This window comes from Rhinatrema bivittatum, chromosome 12 (genome assembly GCF_901001135.1).
Source record: "Rhinatrema bivittatum chromosome 12, aRhiBiv1.1, whole genome shotgun sequence".
Classification (NCBI taxonomy): domain Eukaryota; kingdom Metazoa; phylum Chordata; class Amphibia; order Gymnophiona; family Rhinatrematidae; genus Rhinatrema; species Rhinatrema bivittatum.
In genome coordinates this window covers 48,039,627-48,060,457 of record NC_042626.1, presented here as the reverse complement: position 1 = coordinate 48,060,457, position 20,831 = coordinate 48,039,627, and the positions used below count along the sequence as shown (strand labels likewise).

The window sequence follows — 20,831 nt, the reverse complement described above, 5'->3', positions numbered from 1 at the left end:
TCCTCCCACCCCTGGCCTTGCGGGCCGCGGTTATTGCTTATGCCAGGCCTTCATTGGGCCACCCCCAGACCGGCCATTATCTCGGTCTCCGCCATGCTGGCCTTGCGGGCCGCGGTTATTGCTTATGCCAGGCCTTCATTGGGCCACCCCCAGACCGGCCATTATCTCGGTCTTTGCCATGCTTAGTTATATCCATGCCCCCGCTTTCCCCCTATGCAAAGTCCTTGGTGCTGTGCTCCTCCCCTTCCCCCTCCCCCAACACCAAAAACTTCCCCTCTATGCAGTGATACATCCCCTTATGCTCCGGTGAGGGCACCCGCCAAAGTAGGAAACAGTAAAACCTTATTTGTTTCCTACCCCCACTAATTAATTAAAGCTGCTGTGGCCGTTTGCAGAGCGAGGATAAAGATATCTACCCCAACGTCTGATAAGTGGACCCCATCTGGCCTATACATGCCTTGACATGATGGTGAAATATCATCATGCTTGATGACATATCCCCCTATAGCTCTCAACCACGTCCCCACTTCTTTATTCAATTTGCGCCTGCTTTTGCGATGGATTTATGCGACCTCGCGTCCCTCCATACCAATCGGGGGATAATGTGGGACCATACCAATACCACGGCTGGCCATATAGCCTTAATTGCAGTCAAGTCCTTCTTGATCGTGATTATTAAGTCAATGTTTTTGACTGCGACCAAATCGTTACCGCCCAATTGACAGATGATATCAGGCTGTGGTAGTTGCCTGGCGTATTGGAGGATGCAAGGCATTAGTTGGACCCCTCATCCCTCGTTTGCCGAGCCAGAATAAGCTGGCCTTGCTACGAGGTATGCCCATCTGCTCGCTGGAGGTCTTTCTCTTGGTTCTAATGTGCGCCCAATAAATGTACGAGTGCCCCATATCACTTTCGCGCTCCCCGCTGGCGAGTCTATGATGGACAAAATAAAACTGTTATGTGCAACAGGACGGTAAATATATGCTTTTTATGTTTCTCAGTGAGACTGTTCATTGGGGTGTCTGGTTATTGGGTCGTATGTATGTTTTGAATTTACCGGATTTCCACCGCCCTAGCGCCTTAATTTGATCTTCGCTTAAACCGCTGCTGGCGAAGGATGCTGCGCCTATTCGGAATGAATGTGTGTGATAAGCTCCCGCGTCTTCCCCTATCTTTTCCAAGCCTTTGCGTAGCATACTGATAAACTGGTAACGCGATAGCGCGTTGCCATCTTTGTGTTTTAGAAAGGGCCCTCCCCCCAGCGGGCGTACTTTGAGGTATTCTGTTGTAGCCCTTACGGGGCATATCACCCCCGTATGAGCAGGGTATAATGTAATCCAGCGACCTACTGCCCGTTGATCAGTTTTTGCTCGCCTGAGAAAGATCTGTACTGTCTCATTAAACAGCCTTATGTTTTCTATCAGGAGACCCCCATCCGATGCCCTGGTGGTCACCTTTGCCCTCGGGATAAGCTCGCTGTTTCTAAATGCACCAAGAACATTAGTGAAAAAGCCACGGTCCATAGCTTTACCTCATAATTGTCCCAAACTAGGCTGGGGAGCTCCTTTACCAGTGCTTGTAGCAGCATTGGTGTGATAGGCTTTCTGGCGTCCCTTCTAACTGGTTCTTGTCTCCGCCAACCCTCTAATATCTTTTTTATGAGAAAGGAGTTGCTAATTGAGCCTATCCCCCATAGTTTGGAGACGAAAACAATAGCAGCTACATGTTGCCCTGCCTGTGCTCTTGATGCTCCCGAGTTCTTGAGGTAGAGCAAGAACTCTGTTACATTTCTCTCTGTCATTACATTTCTCTCTGTCATTGTCCCTTGAACTTGCGTGTTATTTGATTGGCAAAATTTTTGGAACAGGCTCCCGCCGCGTGCATATGCTCTCCCCGTACTCTGCCAGAGCCGATCTCAATATGGAGGCGATTCCGGGCACCCTAATTCCCAAATCCGCGGAGGGACGTGATAAGGGTGATGCTCTGCTTCCGGGGCCAGGAATCTGAAACGAGACCACTGACAACGAGACAATGCATCAGCGATGCCGTTAGCTTCCCCCGGAACGTACTTAGCCTTAAAGACCAGGTTAATGCGCAGGCAGAGCAGTACTAAATCCCGCAATAGCCTAATGACCCTAGGGGAGTGAGCGGTGAGAGAATTTTTCGCCTGTACAACCGCCATGTTGTCTGACCAAAAAACCACTCTTCTGTTGTGGAAACATGCTTTCCACATGTGTATTGTTGCAACAATGGGGAACAATTCGAGAAAAGTGATGTCTGAGTAAACCCATGGCTTCCCACTGTACTGGCCATCGTTCCGCGCACCATTTCCCAGCCAGATAGGCCCCGAATCCAGCGCTCCCCGCTGCGTCGGTGTAGAGCTGCAGCTCCCTATTGGTCATGATCGGGTCCCTCCAAACTGTCCGCCCATTATATTCCCCTAGGAATGTCTTCCATACTATGAGGTCCTCCCTGAGCTCCTTGGTGATTCTAATGAAATGATGGCTCCTGCGAATACCTGCTGTGGCTTGGGACAATCTTCTCATGAAGGGGCGACCCATGGGCATGATCTTGCAAGCGAAATTGAGGTGACCAATGAGTGACTGCATTTGTTTTAGCGTGATTGTTCGGTAGTAGATATGTTGGCCCGTAACGCTGCTATTTTTGCGGGCGGTAGGCGTGTGACCATTTGCAGAGTATCAATTTTGATACCGAGAAATGACAATTTTTGTGACGGTCCTTCTGATTTGTGCTTAGCTAGCGGAATGCCTAATTCGTCAGTTTTCCGGGTGAATGCTTCGAGGGCTTGCGCACAGGCCTGTGTGTCCCTATGGCCGGTAAACAGAAAATCATCCAAATAGTATATGATTTTCCCTTTCCCGATGTCCTGCTCTACAGCCCATTGCACAAATGTGCTAAACCTCTCAAAGTAGGCGCAAGATAGAGAGCAGCCCATCGGGAGGCATTTATCGAAGTAATATTTACCTTGGAATTGAAACCCCAACAGATGGAAGCAGCTTGGATGTATTGGAAGCAAGCGGAAGGCTGATTCAATGTCGGCTTTTGCCAACCATGCCCCTTGCCCCCAATGCCTCACCATGTCTAATGCCTGGTCAAATGAGGCGTAGGCAACCGAGCATGCTTCGGGGTCCAAGTAATCATTCACTGACCCACCCTCTGGGAAGGATAAATGGTGAATCATTCGGAATTCCCCTGGCTCTTTTTTGTGAACCACCCCCAGAGGGGAAATCCTAAAATGAGGTAGAGGTTTGTCCTTGAATGGGCCTTCCAACCTACCCATGTCGCTTTCTTTTTTGATCTTTAGTGCAATGACCTCTTCATTATTCCTCGCAGATAAGAGATTCTTAGCCTCTGTGGCGGTTTCTGGCCCCATGAAAGGTATATGAAAACCTTGGGAAAACCCTTCGTATAGCCATCTGGCCTCCTTGGGCTGATAACCCTTTAAACAGACCTGCAAGCTATGTATCTTAATGGGGGTAGGTGCTCTAATGAATTTATTGTTGCTCTGTGTGGGGGATGGTTCCTCCCCTTGAGCATTTTGTTTGAGGGTGGCCTGCACCGCATCCCATGCAGGCGTGTCTGAATTTGCAGGCAGCAGCGAATCTGCAAAAACCAGAGTTGAACAGCCTACAGATGGGAGTCCCCCCCACCCCTAAATCTAGTGGCTTGCCCCCACCTTTGCCCTTGACGAAAGGGCTGACCTTGCCGAAATGGAAATCTTCCCGTAAAAGTATGTTGGCGAGGAGTTAACCATGTACTCGGCTGGTATGCATTGCCAGCGAAGCCAGGGACAACCTCCTGCACCATACTCCAACCAAGCCGTACCGCCATACGTGCGATAAGCACCACAAATGACGTCCTGGTAAGCAATTAAGGAGCAACATTTTTCAGGAAATTTTTGACCTATGATGGATGACAGAATTCTGAATCCTGCTGACCAATTAGCTAGCGTTTTAGCGATGCAGGGTTTCTCCCTAGCTGAGAGTTTGCACGCTTCGTGGCATTTGGGATCGGAACCCTCCCCTTCTTTCCTGAGCAGCTCGAATATATCTACATATTCGCTGCGCCATATTTTCTCTTTTAACGCCTCTGACACATGCGCGGTTAGTGAGCCCACTGTACATGTGTATTGTGCAGCGTTATTGCCATTCGTGGCTGAGCTACCAGTGGTATTGTGCCCATTGGTCCCCAGCTGACCCACCGTTGTTCCAACCGCTGTAGCTGTGGTTGGTGTTCCAACAGCTGTAGCTGGGGCTGGGGTTGGTGTCACAAGTAAAATATCCCCCATGGGTCGTCCTGACTGCCCTGTTTCCTGTGTTGGGCTAGTGTTAGCATTACCCTGCCCATGCCAGTTATCGAAAATAGCTTTCATAGCAGCGAAATTGTCAGTAGGAGCGCTTTGTGGCCCCAGCCACACTTCGCTGCCATTCCTTGGTGGTGGGTAACTGGGCTGTGTTGGGGGTACCTGCACATTACCCTGGCCCCGGTTTAAATCAGGGTACTCACAGTTCTGTCCTTCTTGCGGTTGCCCGTGTTGTCCATGAGCTGTCTGTTGACATGCTGGTGGCTGGGTGTTGCCAGCTGAACTGTTGGAGCTGCCCGCTGCACCGTGCTGTGGACCGATGGGCACTGAGCCAGGGGATGGGCTAGTGGTATGCGTTAAGGCATCCAGCATTGCCTTCACCCTGTCCGTGCCATGGATAGCAGCCGCTGACCAGGTTTGGTCCATGAGCTGACGCAGCTGTCGTTCGGTAACATTGCCGAAGTTCTCTCGTGGCAGTGCTGCAGGGGTCGGTGCTGCAGGGGTCATGCCCCGTGGAGGGGGCTGCTCCGGCACATAGCAGCCCAAATGGCTGATGCTACGCGGTTGTCGTGTGCTTGCGGATTTCCTCTTCTTATTCCTCTGTGTCTTGGTCTTACGTTTTTCGACTTCTGGCGTTGCCGCAAAGTTTTCCTGCAATTTGCTTGGCTTCCGACGTGCTCGCTTGGCTAGAGCCTGAGCCTGGTCCGGCATAAGTGCGGACGGGGCAAAAGCCATAGCAAACTTGAGTGGTAGCCATGCTGTGTAGACATATTAAATGGTTAGATCTCGCACAGTTTTTGGGGGGGGGGCATATGAATAGGTAGCCAAATGTGGGTGTGCGCACACCTGCTAAGGGGGGGGTGGGGGAGGGGTGCAAGGAGCCGGGGGGGGGGGGGGCTGGGGCTGGGCGCACGTTTGGGCCCGGCAAGTTTGGGGGGGGTGGACGGGAACAGGATGGGGGTGGGGGCAGCTGAGGAAGGTGGAGGGGGGGGCGAGGGGCGGCCGGACTCTGGGGGGAGGCGGGAGTGCCAGCGCATGGGGGGGGGGGGGGCCTGGGGAGTAAAAGGAAAGTAATAAAAAAAAAAAAAAAAAAAAAAAAAAGAAAATCCTGAAAGTCCATGTGCTGACCTCCAAAATGGCCGCTGCCATGTGCTAAACTCCCAAAATGGCCGCTGCCATGTGCTAAACTCCCAAAATGGCCGCTGCCATGTGCTGACTTCTGCTGGCAAGCCCTTCCCATGAGAACCACAATACCATGCTAAGATGTAATCCAACCTTTCATTAATAATTTAATTTACTTTGAATAGAGCTGCATAGCGCAGCCTAAATCATATCTATCAAGCTGAGGGTCCTGTACCCCTTATAATTCAGTATAAACGTGCACATGGGACAGCTGTCCCTTTAAATGGTAACCGAATGCTAAATATCACCTTTAGGATTAATATAAAACCATCCTGTTAACCTGGCTGAGCACTCAAATGCCATACCGCTGTCCCACAGACATATCATCAGAATTCCCAACTACGGAATGCTGGCTACTTTTTAATTGTCAGATTACTTAGGTATAACAAAGCACATCCACAGGATGTTGAGGTAGCATGGTAGACATGAAGCCTGCCCACTTCCTAGCAATTTAGAGAGCGAGGGGTAAAGCAATACATAGAAAACATCGATTTTAAAGTAAAGTAAGCCTACAAGATCAGTGCTCTAACCACTGAGCTACCAAGCCTGCTACTGCCAGCCATGTGCTCTAACCACCTATGCATTCACCATGTGCAGACCCCTTCAATGGCGTTTCTAAGAGGCTACAAGTGAAAGATAACCAGCCCTGCACTCGCTGCCCTTTCAATAAATACAGCAACATGCGGAGCAAGCATTGTGCTGGAAGCCAGCCATGAATTCATAAAATATATATATATAATAACAGGTAAAGTGTGGCCAAGAGCCCATGGCATTTCACTAAATATATATTAGTTAAAATATATATAACCAGCCATGTGCTAAGGCATTTCCTTAAATAAAATAACATTCCAGGCAGAAACAGCCATGCATTCAAAGCCTTTTCATTAAATAAAGTACTGGTAATGTAGAGCCAGTTCAATGCAAAAGGGGGGGGGGGGGGTGAGCATACCTTCCAGACCTTAGCAACACACAATTACCATTAATATTCTCAACATTTTGCCTATAAGCCACAAAATCTATGTACTTTACCCAATGATGTAATCAAAGAAATCGTTCCTGCTCCTTTAGCTGATCTGCTCCTCTTACAGCACGGCCGTGCTGGAGGCAAAGTGAAAGTAAAAGCAAAACTGTTGTAGCACAGCCGTGCTGAGGTCAGCCTGTTACAGCACAGCCGTGCTGAGATCAGCCTGTTGCTCTCGATTCCCGGCTGCAAATGTGCTCCCCTCACCCCGCCCTACCTCTAAGTACCTGAGCTCAGAGACGCCGCCTTCTTTGTCTCATTGGCTCATGCCCAGGTTTGAACTGGCCCCTAATCCTATTGTCCGCCCCTCTCCGCACCTAAGCTGTGCCCCCTCCCCCCTCCCTCTTACCTGCCGCACGTCTGCCCAGTTATACGGCCCATGCCTCAAGAGGCGGGCCTCCTTTATTGCTATAGCAGAGCTGGTTCACCTTATGCCTCCTGGCACTGGTTCTGCTTTGGCCCATGGGCGTCAGTGTGCCATGAAATTGTGCCGGCCTGCACTAGCACGGACTCTTGACCAGCACAACATAGAAGGCATTTCCTTCCTTTCCCCGTGCCTGCTGTCTTAAAAACCACTTTAGAGAAAGCTCAGAATGCATACGAGTCCATTCATAAAAGAATCTCCGTACCTGACGTGGGTTCACCTGTGTTTAGGAGAATTTTTAGCTGAACCTAGGCAGGTAGGTTTTCAGCCCAAAATATCCCCTAAATCAGGTTGCCTAGATGCTGGCCTAGGTTTGGATACCTAAGGGCTAGATTTTCTATCGTCGCGCGGCTCTGTGAATCGCGTGGTAACGGGGGGTGGGCCTGCGAAAGCTGGCAGCCATCGCACCACTGTGAAACTGGTGGCGATAAGGGTCCTTACCCTTCGCTGCCAGCGATGTCTTCGCGGCGTCTGCCCCGGTGCCGCCCCGACTCTTCCCCCTTCCGGTGCCGACACCGCCCAGAACCCGCCCCGATTTAGGTATCGCACGCGAAAAGTCCCTTTTGCGTGCGATCCCTTTAGAGAATGATCCCCTAAGTTAGGTGCCAAGCGCTGAAAATCAGTTCCTGCTGCCTAAATTCTCTCCGCCGGGGCCCAGACCTAGCCCCCTGCCTCTGGGGCTTTTTTGGTTTGGAGGGGGGGGGGGGGGGAATATTCCACTTATGGGATCAGACAACCCGATCCCTTTATAAATCCAGCCCTAGTTACACAGGGAGAGTGATCTTCAAAGCCTTTCCCACAGCTAAACAGGGCTTTACCACAGACATGGCCTTTCTACAAAATTGCCCCATCCGTACGTAGGTGATATCTGCCGTTTGGAAAAGGTGTGTTTGTGGTGAAAATTATGTGCACTTTTGCATCTTCAAAAGGATGCACGCCTATCCCAGGAAATAAAATGTGCATGCAGATTAGCGGGTGGAAGTGTTGCGGGGGTCGGGTTAGCTTATTCTTGGCAAAATTCTCAAAGGGAACGTGCATGTGGACTTTACAGCGAGGCGTGCGGCCCTAGCGTGCTTGGGGTTGGGAGACCAGAGCTCCATTCAGGTCCAGCCTCCTTCGGCTTGGCCGACGGTTCTGCCAATGCACCGTTGACCTGTAGCCCCCTTCTGCAATGGTAAAAGGAATTGCTTCTCAACCCCAGAGATGCTGACAGGCTCGGACCAGCAGAACCTGTATCATTCCATCCAATGAGTTTGATTTTCAAAGTGTCGCTTGTACAAAAATCGCCATATACGCGTGTATGTGGGCCACGAGGGAGCAATGCAGATTTTATGTACCCGTGCGGGCACAAGGAATAAGGACGTGGAAAAGAGGTGGGGCATTGGCTTGCTAGGGCGGGGCCAAGACTTACGCATGTAAATCTCAGCATGCGTTGGCTTGTTATCTGCGTAACTTTACTGATGCTCCGGATGAGGAGCAAGTCTGTAGATTTTGCATTTTAGGGCTTATAGAACACAGTGAGGGGTCCGGGTCAACTGGGCGGTGTGCGGGATGAAGAACCAAAGGGATCTGAAAGACTTCAATTTTTAACCGGAGAAACTGGTGGAAAACTGAGAATGTACCTCGCAGGAGCAGGTTTTAAAATCTGCCGACATACGTGCGTAAAAGCCGACAATGTCCTCTGGAAAACGCATGCGTGCTGGCTGTGCTTGAGTAATGTTTTAACATTCGGAGCACGCTCACATGCAGTTTGTGCATTTTGCAACATACGTGTGCAAGTGCACGCACAATTTAAAATTCTAGCGTAACTTTGCTCGTGCGCCAATACGCGCTCTTTTTAAAATTGCCATGAATATCTTTTAGCTGGAAAAATGTGTCCAATTTACTTTTGAATTGTTGTAGCATCACAGCTTTAACTACTCCTTTCGGCAAAGTGTTTCATAATTTGAATAAGTACCTCTCTCCTTGAAGGCAATGCAAGGTACCCCTTAAGAGAGAAGGATGCCCCATTGCTGGTGGGGGAAGAAAGTCCATCTGTGAGATCCCTAAAGCGTCCTTTGATATATTTGCGTGGTATAATTAAGACAGTCTTGTTGCTATCATCACCACTTGGTATCCCATTATCCCTTCTGTCTCACCCATTCCTTTTGTGTTCTGTCATCTTCCAGTGATAATGTCCTGGTAGTCTTTCAGCACATTAAAAGTATCCTTTTTTTTCATGGAATCAATTTAGAATCTTCTTTAAGGCCAGCATTGGAAAAAGGCCGGATAGACTCATGTGACCATGCACCAGTGTCCGTTAATGCATGGTTAACATGCCAGGAGACAAAAGCCAATGGGGAAAAAAAAAGCTTTAGCTTTTGCAGCATTCGATGCCATTGCAAATGTGCTCCGACTTCATCCGAAAATTTGAATTTCAAAGTGCTCTTTAGATAATCCTCAACCACGTCTTGCTGTATAAATAATCTGCCAGCAATTTCCCTACAACTGCTGTTTATTGTTTAGAGTGCAGCACCCACAGCTTTCAGAACCTTCAGAGATCAGCATGGAAAGCAAATATCAAAACCACAACTTGCCTGCCATATCGCAGATGTCAAACCAATTGGAGGAGCAACAGATCCCGTAGAGTTACTCTCATATACAAACACAAACATACACACACATGCAATTTAAGGATAAGGCAAATAGTTCCATAGTGCTTTGTGCACAGCAGATTGCATCCCTTCTAGAGATTCCGGGGAAATTGGGCAACCAATTTCAAAACTATACCAGCAGACACTCCTTGTAGGCTCTTTACACTGCTGTGGCTCGATTGTTACAATCCAGCCCCATACCATGGCTGACGCTTTCCAAACTAATTAAGCAACTACCTGCATCTACTGCAGGAAAACTTTCTGGCACTGGGGTCAGAGAGTGTCAGAGTACTGTGGGATCGTTTGGCTTTCTAGCATGTTGTTCTACCTAGAGGAACCCATGGCTCAAAAGTAAAATGGACCTTGCATGGTTGACAAGGTTTAGGGCAGTTCCCAGTCAAGGCCCTAAGGAATCCTTTAACCAACTGCATAGCCTGTTCTCATTAACCCATAATAAAGAGAGTTTCCTGATAATATATAAATCAAGGTGAAATGTACTTTAATTTCCAGTTTGTGCCAGTCAAAACTATCCTGAATGCTTTGGAGTGGTTTGAAACTGTTTGCTCCAAATAGAAGATTAAGTTCTTCGAACAATTTACTGCTTCATATGCCTTCTCTTTAAGAACATAAGAACATAAGAAAATGCCATACTGGGTCAGAACAAGGGTCCATCAAGCCCAGCATCCTGTTTCCAACAGTGGCCAATCCAGGCCATAAGAACCTGGCAAGTACCCAAAAACTAAGTCTGTTCCATGTTACTGTTGCTAGTAATAACAATGGCTATTTTCTAAGTCAACTTAATTAACTCCTTCTCCAATCAAATTAATTAACTCCTTCTCCAATTAAATTACACAATAATATAAGGTTAACAAATTAAAAACAAATAGAACACAATTATCTATAAAGTGATACTTTTCTATTGGATTAATACATTTCTTGACGAACTTTCGAGAGCTAATACTCTCTTCTTCAGATCAGAATTCAAATGAGCAAACGATGATATTACCAGGAAATGTAGGAGTAGTGTGGCTGCCATAAGTGAATCATAAAAGGCGTTCTTGTGCTCCTGGATTGAGTTAAATTGCCCTTTCAATTATCCTGATGCAGTGGTCCGATTCCAAAAAAGTGCTCCCCCCGCGGAGAGGCCGGTCTGGTCATCCTCTAGCCAGCCTCACCAGCGTAGCACGCTTCTTCACATTTTCTGCATTGAATGATACCCACTACATTAGAGGAGGATCACGAGTAGGATCCCCTTATGTTGAATGCTTTTCCCGTTTGGGTGACTGTGGAGTCCTGTGGTATGTGTGGGCATAGTCTGCAGTGTGGTACTTTGCAGGGGTATGGGACTTTTTTTCTTCTTTCAGAATGCTTTATGCTAATTTTTACTTCAGATTAGGTGGCTGCCTGGTGGAGCAGGGAATATTTCTTTCAGTGCTTCCTCTTCCAGGAATAGTGGCTGTAAGTCTTATGATTTTTCTTGGTTTTGCCAGCTCTGGGTTGTATGTGACTACAAAGGGTACTTGTTCTGTGCTTTTCCTTTCTTCCCCTTCACCCTATTCAATTGGGTAGGTTTTGTTTTTCCCCAACAGACTTTTATTGTTTAGTTTTACTGGTTTGTTGGTAGCTGGGGGTTGGGGGTTTTTTTTGTTTTTTTTTACCATTTTTGTTATTTATTGATTACCGATTATTTGCTTGTATTTTATACTATGTATGCATAGTATCCACATTACCTGGATCATCTAGGTGGGTTTTAAATACATTTAATACTATAAATAAATACATTAAATAAGATAGCAATTCAAAATCAGCAGATTAAATGGGTAGTGTGTTCCTTCCAAAGTGACTGAGCATCACCAGCAGCCAGGCACTGAGGAAAGATGAAAAGAGCCATGCCTCAGGGGAATCATAATTCTGGGAGGAACGGACTTTTCCTATTAGGATCTGCCAGGTACTTCCAAGTGGCCCAGTCTGGCCACTATCAGAGAACCTCAGGATTCAGGGCTCCTCCACGGACCCTGGTACTTCTTAGGTTCCATTGGAAAGGAAGGGATTCTAAAGCTGAATGGAAGGTCAGGATGGGGCAACTGGATGTGCCATATGGTCTTTATCTGCCCTCGTGTTCTTTGTTTCTGTTATTATTAGCCAGTCCTTACAATCCCCTTCCACCGCTAAAAATAGAAACATGCAAAGGGAGCCTGAAGTAGAGCATTTTTTCATGGCTTGGGTGCAGCTGAGTCATCAATTTCACATGAAATGTGCGAGAAGCTCTATCCCCAGGACAAGGTGAAACACTTGGGAAGGCTGCATGATTCAGTGGCCGAGATAAATTGCCTACAACTCCAGAGATGCAGTGGGGGTTTAGCCGGGACTGGATTAACCTGTCCTTGGTGATATAGAGCCACTGGGTCCTACCCCCTACCCCACAACCTGAACCAGCAAGCTAGACAGAGAAAATATGGAAGAGATTCTGCCTTGGACTCAAAGAGCTGGAATAGCGTTTCATTTGCAGATACCTGACTGCTGAGCTGCAGCCCTGAACGGCAATGAAGAAACGGAATTATTATATTTTTACACACATCAACCACTTCAGTAGCAGAAGTGAAGGAGATGGTGGGATGGGTTGGGGGAGAGGATAGGTCTGAACAGAAGATGTGTGTCACATGTAAATATTTTAAATCCCCCCCCCCCCCAAAAAAAAGAAGCATATAGTTTGTGCTGAGTTGGAAGTAAACAGATGACGCCATGTCACCTATGGCAAGTGGAGCCAGTCCTTGGTTTCACCCATTGCATGCTGGGAGGTGTAGTTCAGAAATTTGTCCCCATGACAAACAGGAAATTCCTTTTTCTGCATGCACCAGGCAGGAATATAAAATAAAAAGGGGGTGGGGGATCCCCAAATCATTGCAATGGAGGCTTGTAAGTGCCACAGCCCAGCAGAGGCCAGTTTCAATGGAGCCAGAAGCGCCAGAAGCACAAAAGGAGCAGGAGGAAACTATGGAGATAAGAGAAAGAGAAATTGATTGTCGAGTGGTCACCAAACAATCTACTGGAGGGTTATGAGAAATTAAGTGATAAGTCACAGGTCATTAATTTTTATTGCTGTATATATTGGTATCCTTTCGAGACTAGCCTCAACCATCCTAATCACCTTGGTTTAATTACTAATCGTATCCCTCACAATCTAATTAGGCACAGTCATTTTTCAGTAAGTGTTTTACTTGAGTTCAGGGACTGATTATCTATTTTGTTGTTTTAGGGATTTTTGTGTTCTGAAGGTAAAGACTTCTTTCAGCGAATAGGATGGGAAGGCGTAAGTGTCTGATGCTGAGTCCCACATCCCCAGCTCTAACAATGCACCTCACTCCTGCCCTGCACCACCTCCAGTTATTCCAGTACTGAGACCCACACACACAGCTCTACCAATTCAACTCACTCCCATCCTGCATCACCTCCTGCTATTCCAGTACTGAGACCCACACACACAGCTCTGCCAATTCAACTCACTCCCATCCTGCATCACCTCCTGCTATTCCAGTACTGAGACCCCCACACACAGCTCTACCAGTTCAACTCACTCCCATCCTGCATCACCTCCTGCTATTCCAGTACTGAGACCCCCACACACAGCTCTACCAGTTCAACTCACTCCCATCCTGCATCACCTCCTGCTATTCCAGTACTGAGACCCCCACACACAGCCCTGCCAATTCAACTCACTCCCATCCTGCATCACCTCCTGCTATTCCAGTACCGAGACCCCACACACAGCCCTGCCAATTCAACTCACTCCCATCCTGCATCACCTCCTGCTATTCCAGTACTGAGACCCCCACACACAGCCCTGCCAATTCAACTCACTCCCATCCTGCATCACCTCCTGCTATTCCAGTACTGAGACCCCCACACACAGCTCTACCAGTTCAACTCACTCCCATCCTGCATCACCTCCTGCTATTCCAGTACTGAGACCCCCACACACAGCTCTACCAGTTCAACTCACTCCCATCCTGCATCACCTCCTGCTATTCCAGTACTGAGACCCCACACACAGCCCTGCCAATTCAACTCACTCCCATCCTGCATCACCTCCTGCTATTCCAGTACTGAGACCCCCCACACAGCTCTACCAGTTCAACTCACTCCCATCCTGCATCACCTCCTGCTATTCCAGTACTGAGACTCCACACACAGCCCTGCCAATTCAACTCACTCCCATCCTGCATCACCTCCTGCTATTCCAGTACTGAGACCCCCACACACAGCTCTACCAGTTCAACTCACTCCCATCCTGCATCACCTCCTGCTATTCCAGTACTGAGACCCCACACACAGCCCTGCCAATTCAACTCACTCCCATCCTGCATCACCTCCTGCTATTTCAATACTAACCCCCCCCCCCACACAGTTCTGCCAATGCACCTCACTCTCTCCCTGCATCACCTCCTGCTATTTCAGTAATGAGACCCTCCCACACAGATCTACCAATGCACCTCACTCCCACCCTGCACCACCTCTTGCTATTCCAGTACTCAGACCCATGCACACAGTTCTGCCAATGCACCTCAGTCTTGCCCCTCATTACCTCCTGCTATTTCAGTACTGAGACCCCCATACACAGTTCTGCCAATGCACTCCAAGCCTGCCCTGCATCACCTCCTGATATTCCAGTACTCAGCCCAATACACACAGCTCTGCCAATGCACTTCACTCCTTCCCTGCAGCACGCCCTGCTGTTCCAGTAATGAGACCCCCCCAGACAGCTCTGCCAATGCATCTCAGAAGACCAAGATAAAGGAATATTAATGATAAAGAGACAGAGGAAGAGAAGCATCACTAAAATTCTGTCTTCCTGCTCTGAAAATGAGAAAATCATTTTGTTCTCCTCCAAAATTATTAGATCAGGGCTTCCCAAAATTGTCCTGGTGACTGCTCAGTCAGCAGGGTTTTCAGGATATCCACAATGAATATGCATGATATGAATTTGTATATATGCAAATTTATTTCATGCATATTCATTGTGGATGTCCTGAACATTTTTATTACTTTCATCATAATTGGTATCGCGCATACCAGATGTACACAGAACAGTATGGAGACGGGTAGTGATCTGTCCCTGCTCCTTGGATCTTACAATCTAGTCAAGACACACAGATATGAGGATGCACAACAAAAAAAATAAGTCAGAAGAAACTGTGATTGGTTCCATGGAGGATTTTGATTGAGTATTATCACGTGTGATGTTGGGGCTGTTGATATATGAAGAACTTGGTTCATATTTTTGCACACTGTCGAGGTAAAAATGGAAGAAGGGCAGCTATTATGTGCAGATGAGTAGGGCACAGAGATGATTTGAAAATACCGGTTAAAACTCAATAGAAACAGACAGCCAGACAACTAGAAGTCTGAATATGATGTGGGACATAGGAAGATGGGGGCCCAATCAGCTTAAACCATGTTTGTAGAAAAATGCATGCTTTTATGATAATTTAGGATGTGAGAAGACAGAGCCATAGCTAGCCTATGGCCGATATGGCCTTAGCCATAGGCGCCATCCACAAAGGGTGCCATCACAATCCACCAGCCTCTCCTCTACCGTTAGAGATTTGGTGCTTCAAGAGCTCAGCTGCCGGGGAGGGGGGGGGGGGGCAGTGGTGATGGTGGCAGTGGCCTCCAAATCGGAACAAAAAAAAAATCATCAACGCTGGCCCTGCCCATGTGCAGCAGAGGGGCCCGCGGAGCTGCAAGAAGCAGCATCAGCCTCCCACCCCTGGAAGTCAGAAGCACAGCATGCCAAGCAGTGTTAGCCTCTTCCACTGCATTTAGGGACAGTGTGAACTGTGAAAACAAAACACTGGCCTCTCACCCTATCTCCGCAGCCTGAAAAATTACTGCCCTCGGAGCCCCACCTCAGCAGTCAGAATGAGCAACAAAAGCAGCATCCACCTCCCACCTCTAGATGTCGGGAGGAGCCAGCCCAGAAAGTAACATGGGCTTCCTCCATCTCCCCTGCATATAAGAAGAGTGTGGCCCGCGGACTGAAACCCCCCCCCCCCCCACAAAGGCCTCCCACTCTGCCCTGCAGTCAGAAGAAGCATGCCTGCAAAGAGAAAGAGAGAGAAGGAGGAGCATGTGAGTGTGTGTGTGTGTGTGTGAAAGAGAGAGAGCAAAGGACCATGCATGTGTATATGTGATTATGACTGAACATGTATATGAGAGAGAGAGGAACTAAAAAATGAAATTTCAGACCTATTAGTAAAAATTTGTAACTTATCATTAAAATCATCCATTGTACCTGAAGACTGGAGGATAGCAAATGTAACCCCAATATTTAAAAAGGGCTCCAGGGGCGATCCGGGAAACTACAGACCGGTTAGCCTGACTTCAGTGCCAGGAAAATAGTGGAAAGTGTTCTAAACATCAAAATCACAGAACATATAGAAAGACATGGTTTAATGGAACAAAGTCAGCATGGCTTTACCCAGGGCAAGTCTTGCCTCACAAATCTGCTTCACTTTTTTGAAGGAGTTAATAAACATGTGGATAAAGGTGAACCGGTAGATATAGTATACTTGGATTTTCAGAAGGCATTTGACAAAGTTCCTCATGAGAGGCTTCTAGGAAAAGTAAAAAGTCATGGGATAGGTGGCGATGTCCTTTCGTGGATTGCAAACTGGCTAAAAGACAGGAAACAGAGAGAAGGATTAAATGGGCAATTTTCTCAGTGGAAGGGAGTGGACAGTGGAGTGCCTCAGGGATCTGTATTGGGACCCTTACTGTTCAATATATTTATAAATGATCTGGAAAGAAATACGACGAGTGAGATAATCAAATTTGCAGATGACACAAAATTGTTCAGAGTAGTTAAATCACAAGCAGATTGTGATAAATTGCAGGAAGACCTTGTGAGACTGGAAAATTGGGCATCCAAATGGCAGATAAAATTTAATGTGGATAAGTGCAAGGTGATGCATATAGGGAAAAATAACCCATGCTATAATTACACAATGTTGGGTTCCATATTAGGTGCTACAACCCAAGAAAGAGATCTAGGTGTCATAGTGGATAACACATTGAAATCGTCGGTGCAGTGTGCTGCAGCAAACAGAATGTTGGGAATTAGAAAAGGAATGGTGAATAAAACGGAAAATGTCATAATGCCTCTGTATCGCTCCATGGTGAGACCACACCTTGAATACTGTGTACAATTCTGGTCGCCGCATCTCAAAAAAGATATAATTGCGATGGAGAAGGTACAGAGAAGGGCTACCAAAATGATAAGGGAATGGAACAACTCCCCTATGAGGAAAGACTAAAGAGGTTAGGACTTTTCAGCTTGGAGAAGAGACGACTGAGGGGGGATATGATAGAGGTGTTTAAAATCATGAGAGGTCTAGAACGGGTAGATGTGAATCGGTTATTTACTCTTTCGGATAGTAGAAAGACTAGGGGGCACTCCATGAAGTTAGCATGGGGCACATTTAAAACTAATCGGAGAAAGTTCTTTTTTACTCAATGCACAATTAAACTCTGGAATTTGTTGCCAGAGAATGTGGTTAGTGCAGTTAGTATAGCTGTGTTTAAAAAAGGATTGGATACGTTCTTGGAGGAGAAGTCCATTACCTGCTATTAAGTTCACTTAGAGAATAGCCACTGCCATTAGCAATGGTAACATGGAATAGACTTAGTTTTTGGGTACTTGCCAGGTTCTTATGGCCTGGATTGGCCACTGTTGGAAACAGGATGCTGGGCTTGATGGACCCTTGGTCTGACCCAGTATGGCATTTTCTTATGTTCTTATGATTGATCATGTGTGTATGTGAGAGAGATACAACACAGTAGCATGTGTGTGTGTGTGTGTGTGAGAACAAGTGAACTTCTCAGTTCACGATTTACTATTCCGATCCTGTTTTAAAAACCTGTATCAAGTTGTTATCCTGTTTCACTGTATATCATTTCGTCCCAGTGCTACCAAAATGTTACCAAAGTGTTAACTTGCATTAATCTGTTCCAGTGTTACCAAAATGTATTAAGTTGTTATCTTGTAAACCGGAGTGAAGGCTTTCCCGCTATACTTCGGTATATAAAAAACTCGAAATAAATAAATAAATAAATAAATATGTGTGTGTGTGTGTGCATGACTGAGCATGGTGAGAGTGAATGGGCATGTGTGTGTATGAGTGAACATGTGAGAGAGCTAATGAGCATGTGTGTATGATTGAGATGTGGATAGTGGATCATGAGAGAAAGCAAACGAGCATTTGTGTGTATAATTGAGCATGTGTGTAATTGAGCATGTGAGAACAAACAAGCATATATGTGTGCATGATTGAGCATGTATGAGAGCAAACAAGCATTTGTGTGTATAATTGTATATGTAAAAGAGAAAACGAGTATGTGCATGATTGTGCATGTGATAGAGATTGAGCGAATGTGTATGTGTGTGCTGAATTGTGCATTTGAGAGTGAGCGAGCATATCTGTGCAATTGTATATGTGAGAGAGCGAGTGAGCATGAGTGTGTATAATTGAGCATATGAGAGACAGAGCAAAGAGTTTGTGTGTGTATGAGCATGTGAGAGAGTCCACAAGTGAATGTGTACGTGTGTATGACTGAGCATCTGAGAGGGCGAACGAGTATGTGTGCATATAATTGAGCATGTGAGAGAGTGAGCAAGCTTGTGTGTGTGTATGATTGAGCATGTGAGAGAGAGTGAATGAGCATTTCATTCTCTCTGGTACTTTTTGCTAATCACTTGCAGGAGAAAGCAATAGTGGGGGGACTCACCATTCTGTAAATTTTTATGGAGAGTTCTGGTGACCGAGGTGGCTACTGATCAACAACCTCTTCTCACTTATTGCTATAGAAACCACTCAATCAGGGGTAGCTCAAGGCAATCTGCTGCCTGAGGCGGCACCCCCCTTCTGCCCCCCTTCCTCCCTCTGCCCCCGCCCCCCTACCCAATAGGCTCCCTCTGTCTGGCACCCACACTCAAGCACTCTCACACATGCTCTCTCTCATTTCCCCAAGCACTCTCACATATACTCTCTCTCCAGTCCCCTAGGCTTGTAATATTTCTCCCTCACACACACACACACACACACACACACACACTCTCTCTCACCAGGGCCTTCATCTTTGCCACAAGCGAGATGAGCTCTGATCATGGCACACCGGGGGCCTTCATCCTCACTGCGAGCAGGACACTCTCCGCTTGCAGCTCACTGAGGTCTCCTCCATCTTTGCCATTTTCTGTGCAGAATTCCCTGGCTGCGTTGGGGGGGGGGGGGGAGGGGAATTCTGCGCGGATCCTTTGTTGTTTTGGCGGCAGGGTGAGGTGGTCGCTAGAGAAGTTGGGGGGGGGGGGGCAGTTTTTGCTGCTTCCAATGTTTGCCTCCTGAAGCGGCCGCCTCACCCTGCATTGAATATTTATCAGACTCTACTTATAAAACAGGTGCCCCAGCTCCCATCGATGACTGACACCCACCTCGGTCAGGTTTGGATGATAACAGGGGTTTCTGATGGGGTAAAATAGCAGGAAGCCATTAACCTTGTGGGATTAAAGGCAGCTATTTTTTCCTAAAGCTGTAAGGAATTAGCATAGCAAATTGGTTTTTTATGAATTTCTCTATATAAGAAGGGCAGTAGCTGGAATGGGGGACCTGAAACAATTATCAGCGGCAGTTCAGAAAGCTTCCTTTCCTGAGAAGAAGGCATTCAAGCCTTTGGCAGGGGCAGTGTGCTGAAACTGCAACCTCTTACTGTGGGTTTCTCAGCTGAGCTGACTGGCTGTGAGTTCCCAGGACATGCATTAGGCGATTGATTGGTTCCTAATTTGGATGACAGATGCCTCCTGATTTGGCACTTCTGCCCTGGTGACTGCTGGGAGCTGGAGTCCTTTCATAGGGATTTCCCCTCTCCCAGTTGTTGGGAAATTGACTTCATGGTTGTGATTTGTCTTTCAGTCAGCCTGCCTCTGTCTTTACCGAGTAGAAGTGCCATCGTGCATGGTACCTGGGGAGCTGGGGGCCGAATTCACTCAGTGCTTAGTGCTGCTCCTGATGGTGATAAACAGCTAATGTAACCCAACCACTGCTCCAGGAGCGCCTGAACAGCAGCTCCCAGAAAGCACTAAAGCTTCCTCTCCCGTGCAGGTCCTTGGTCCTATACATCCTCCCTTTCTTCCTTTCCCTGCACGAAGCCCCTTCCATTGCTGCCTTGTACTTCTCCCCTTGCTCCCCCATTGCCCCCACTGATGTCCGTGTTCTGCTCCCTTCTCCCAGATATGAAAATGAATTTCCACGGCAAAGGTGGGCAAGATGCCAGACTCCTGTGCCTGCTGCTGCTGGTCTGGGGAGGGTAAGCACTGCCATACTCCCGCAAGAGCTGGTTTAATGTCCCACAATGCTTTTGAAACACTGCCACGGGCATTTTTTTTTGTGGCGTTCTTGTATCTCCTTAGGCCTAGAGCAGGGATGGGCAAACTCCGGTCCTTGAGTGCCACAAACAGGTCAGGTTTTCAGGATGTCCACAATGAATTATGCAGGAGAGAGATCTGCATGCACTTACCTCCATTGGATGCAAATGTGTTTCGTGCATGTTCATTATGCTTATCTTGAAGGTTTGGCCTGTTTGTGGCTCTTGAGGACCGGAGTTGCCCACGCCTAGACTAGAGAAAGTTGCACCCGTCGGTTGCAGACAGCTGCGCCCTCTATTGTTCACCTTTTTTGTACCTGACTCAGTTCATTTTGGGAAGATGGTTGCCTCCGCTTCTCCTCACCGCAACCTCCGGCGTCCTCGGTCCATCTTTCTCCAGGAGTCATCCTAGGGCGCGCGCGCAGCCCCGTCCTTTACATGTGTCATGGCGGGAACCTCGGGGGTGTCCCCACCTCATGACATCACAAGCTCTGGTATTTAATCTCCACTCACAGATCCTTTTATGAGTTAGCAAGGAATCCTCCATGCTGATCTCTCCACGTTACCAGGACGACTTAGGTACCTGCTCCACGGGGGGCTTGCCTCTCATTACCCTCCGGGGTTTACCTCCTACCAACTGGGAGGCCTAAGGTACCCGCTCCTCAGGGGCCTTGCCGTGCTCCTATCTGCCCGTTCCTCGAGTTTACCATCTACATTGCAGTACAATAAAGCTAATTCTCTGTGTCCCTCTCTGCCTTGAGCTAGCCTATTGCTGCAAGTCCCCACAGGGCCATCTCTTACAGCGACCAAGGGCCCACGCTTCAATGTGCAAAA

At 47.5% G+C, this 20,831-nt stretch overlaps 2 protein-coding genes across 2 annotated transcripts in view; both read right to left on the bottom strand.

The window, feature by feature from the left end:
• LOC115073633 (corticotropin-releasing factor receptor 1-like) overlaps positions 1 to 20,831 on the bottom strand; it is a 246,210-nt gene that overhangs the window by 26,152 nt on the left and 199,227 nt on the right.
• Positions 1,503 to 3,662, bottom strand: LOC115073902. The gene is made up of 2 exons (XM_029572841.1): positions 2,713 to 3,662; positions 1,503 to 2,593 (listed from the first exon to the last, which is right to left on the bottom strand). Exons 1-2 carry the CDS (start codon positions 3,392 to 3,394, stop codon positions 2,136 to 2,138), a joined length of 1,140 nt encoding a protein of 379 aa, XP_029428701.1. The 5' UTR covers positions 3,395 to 3,662; the 3' UTR covers positions 1,503 to 2,135.

Bases quoted from the DNA above. Each gene is read 5' to 3' on its own strand.
- LOC115073902 (XM_029572841.1), bottom strand. From the start codon at position 3,394: ATGGGGCCAGAAACCGCCACAGAGGCTAAGAATCTCTTATCTGCGAGG. The intron at 2,594-2,712 runs GTATCAAAATTG...AGTCACTCATTG, and splicing joins ACAAAAATTGTCATTTCTCG to GTCACCTCAATTTCGCTTGC.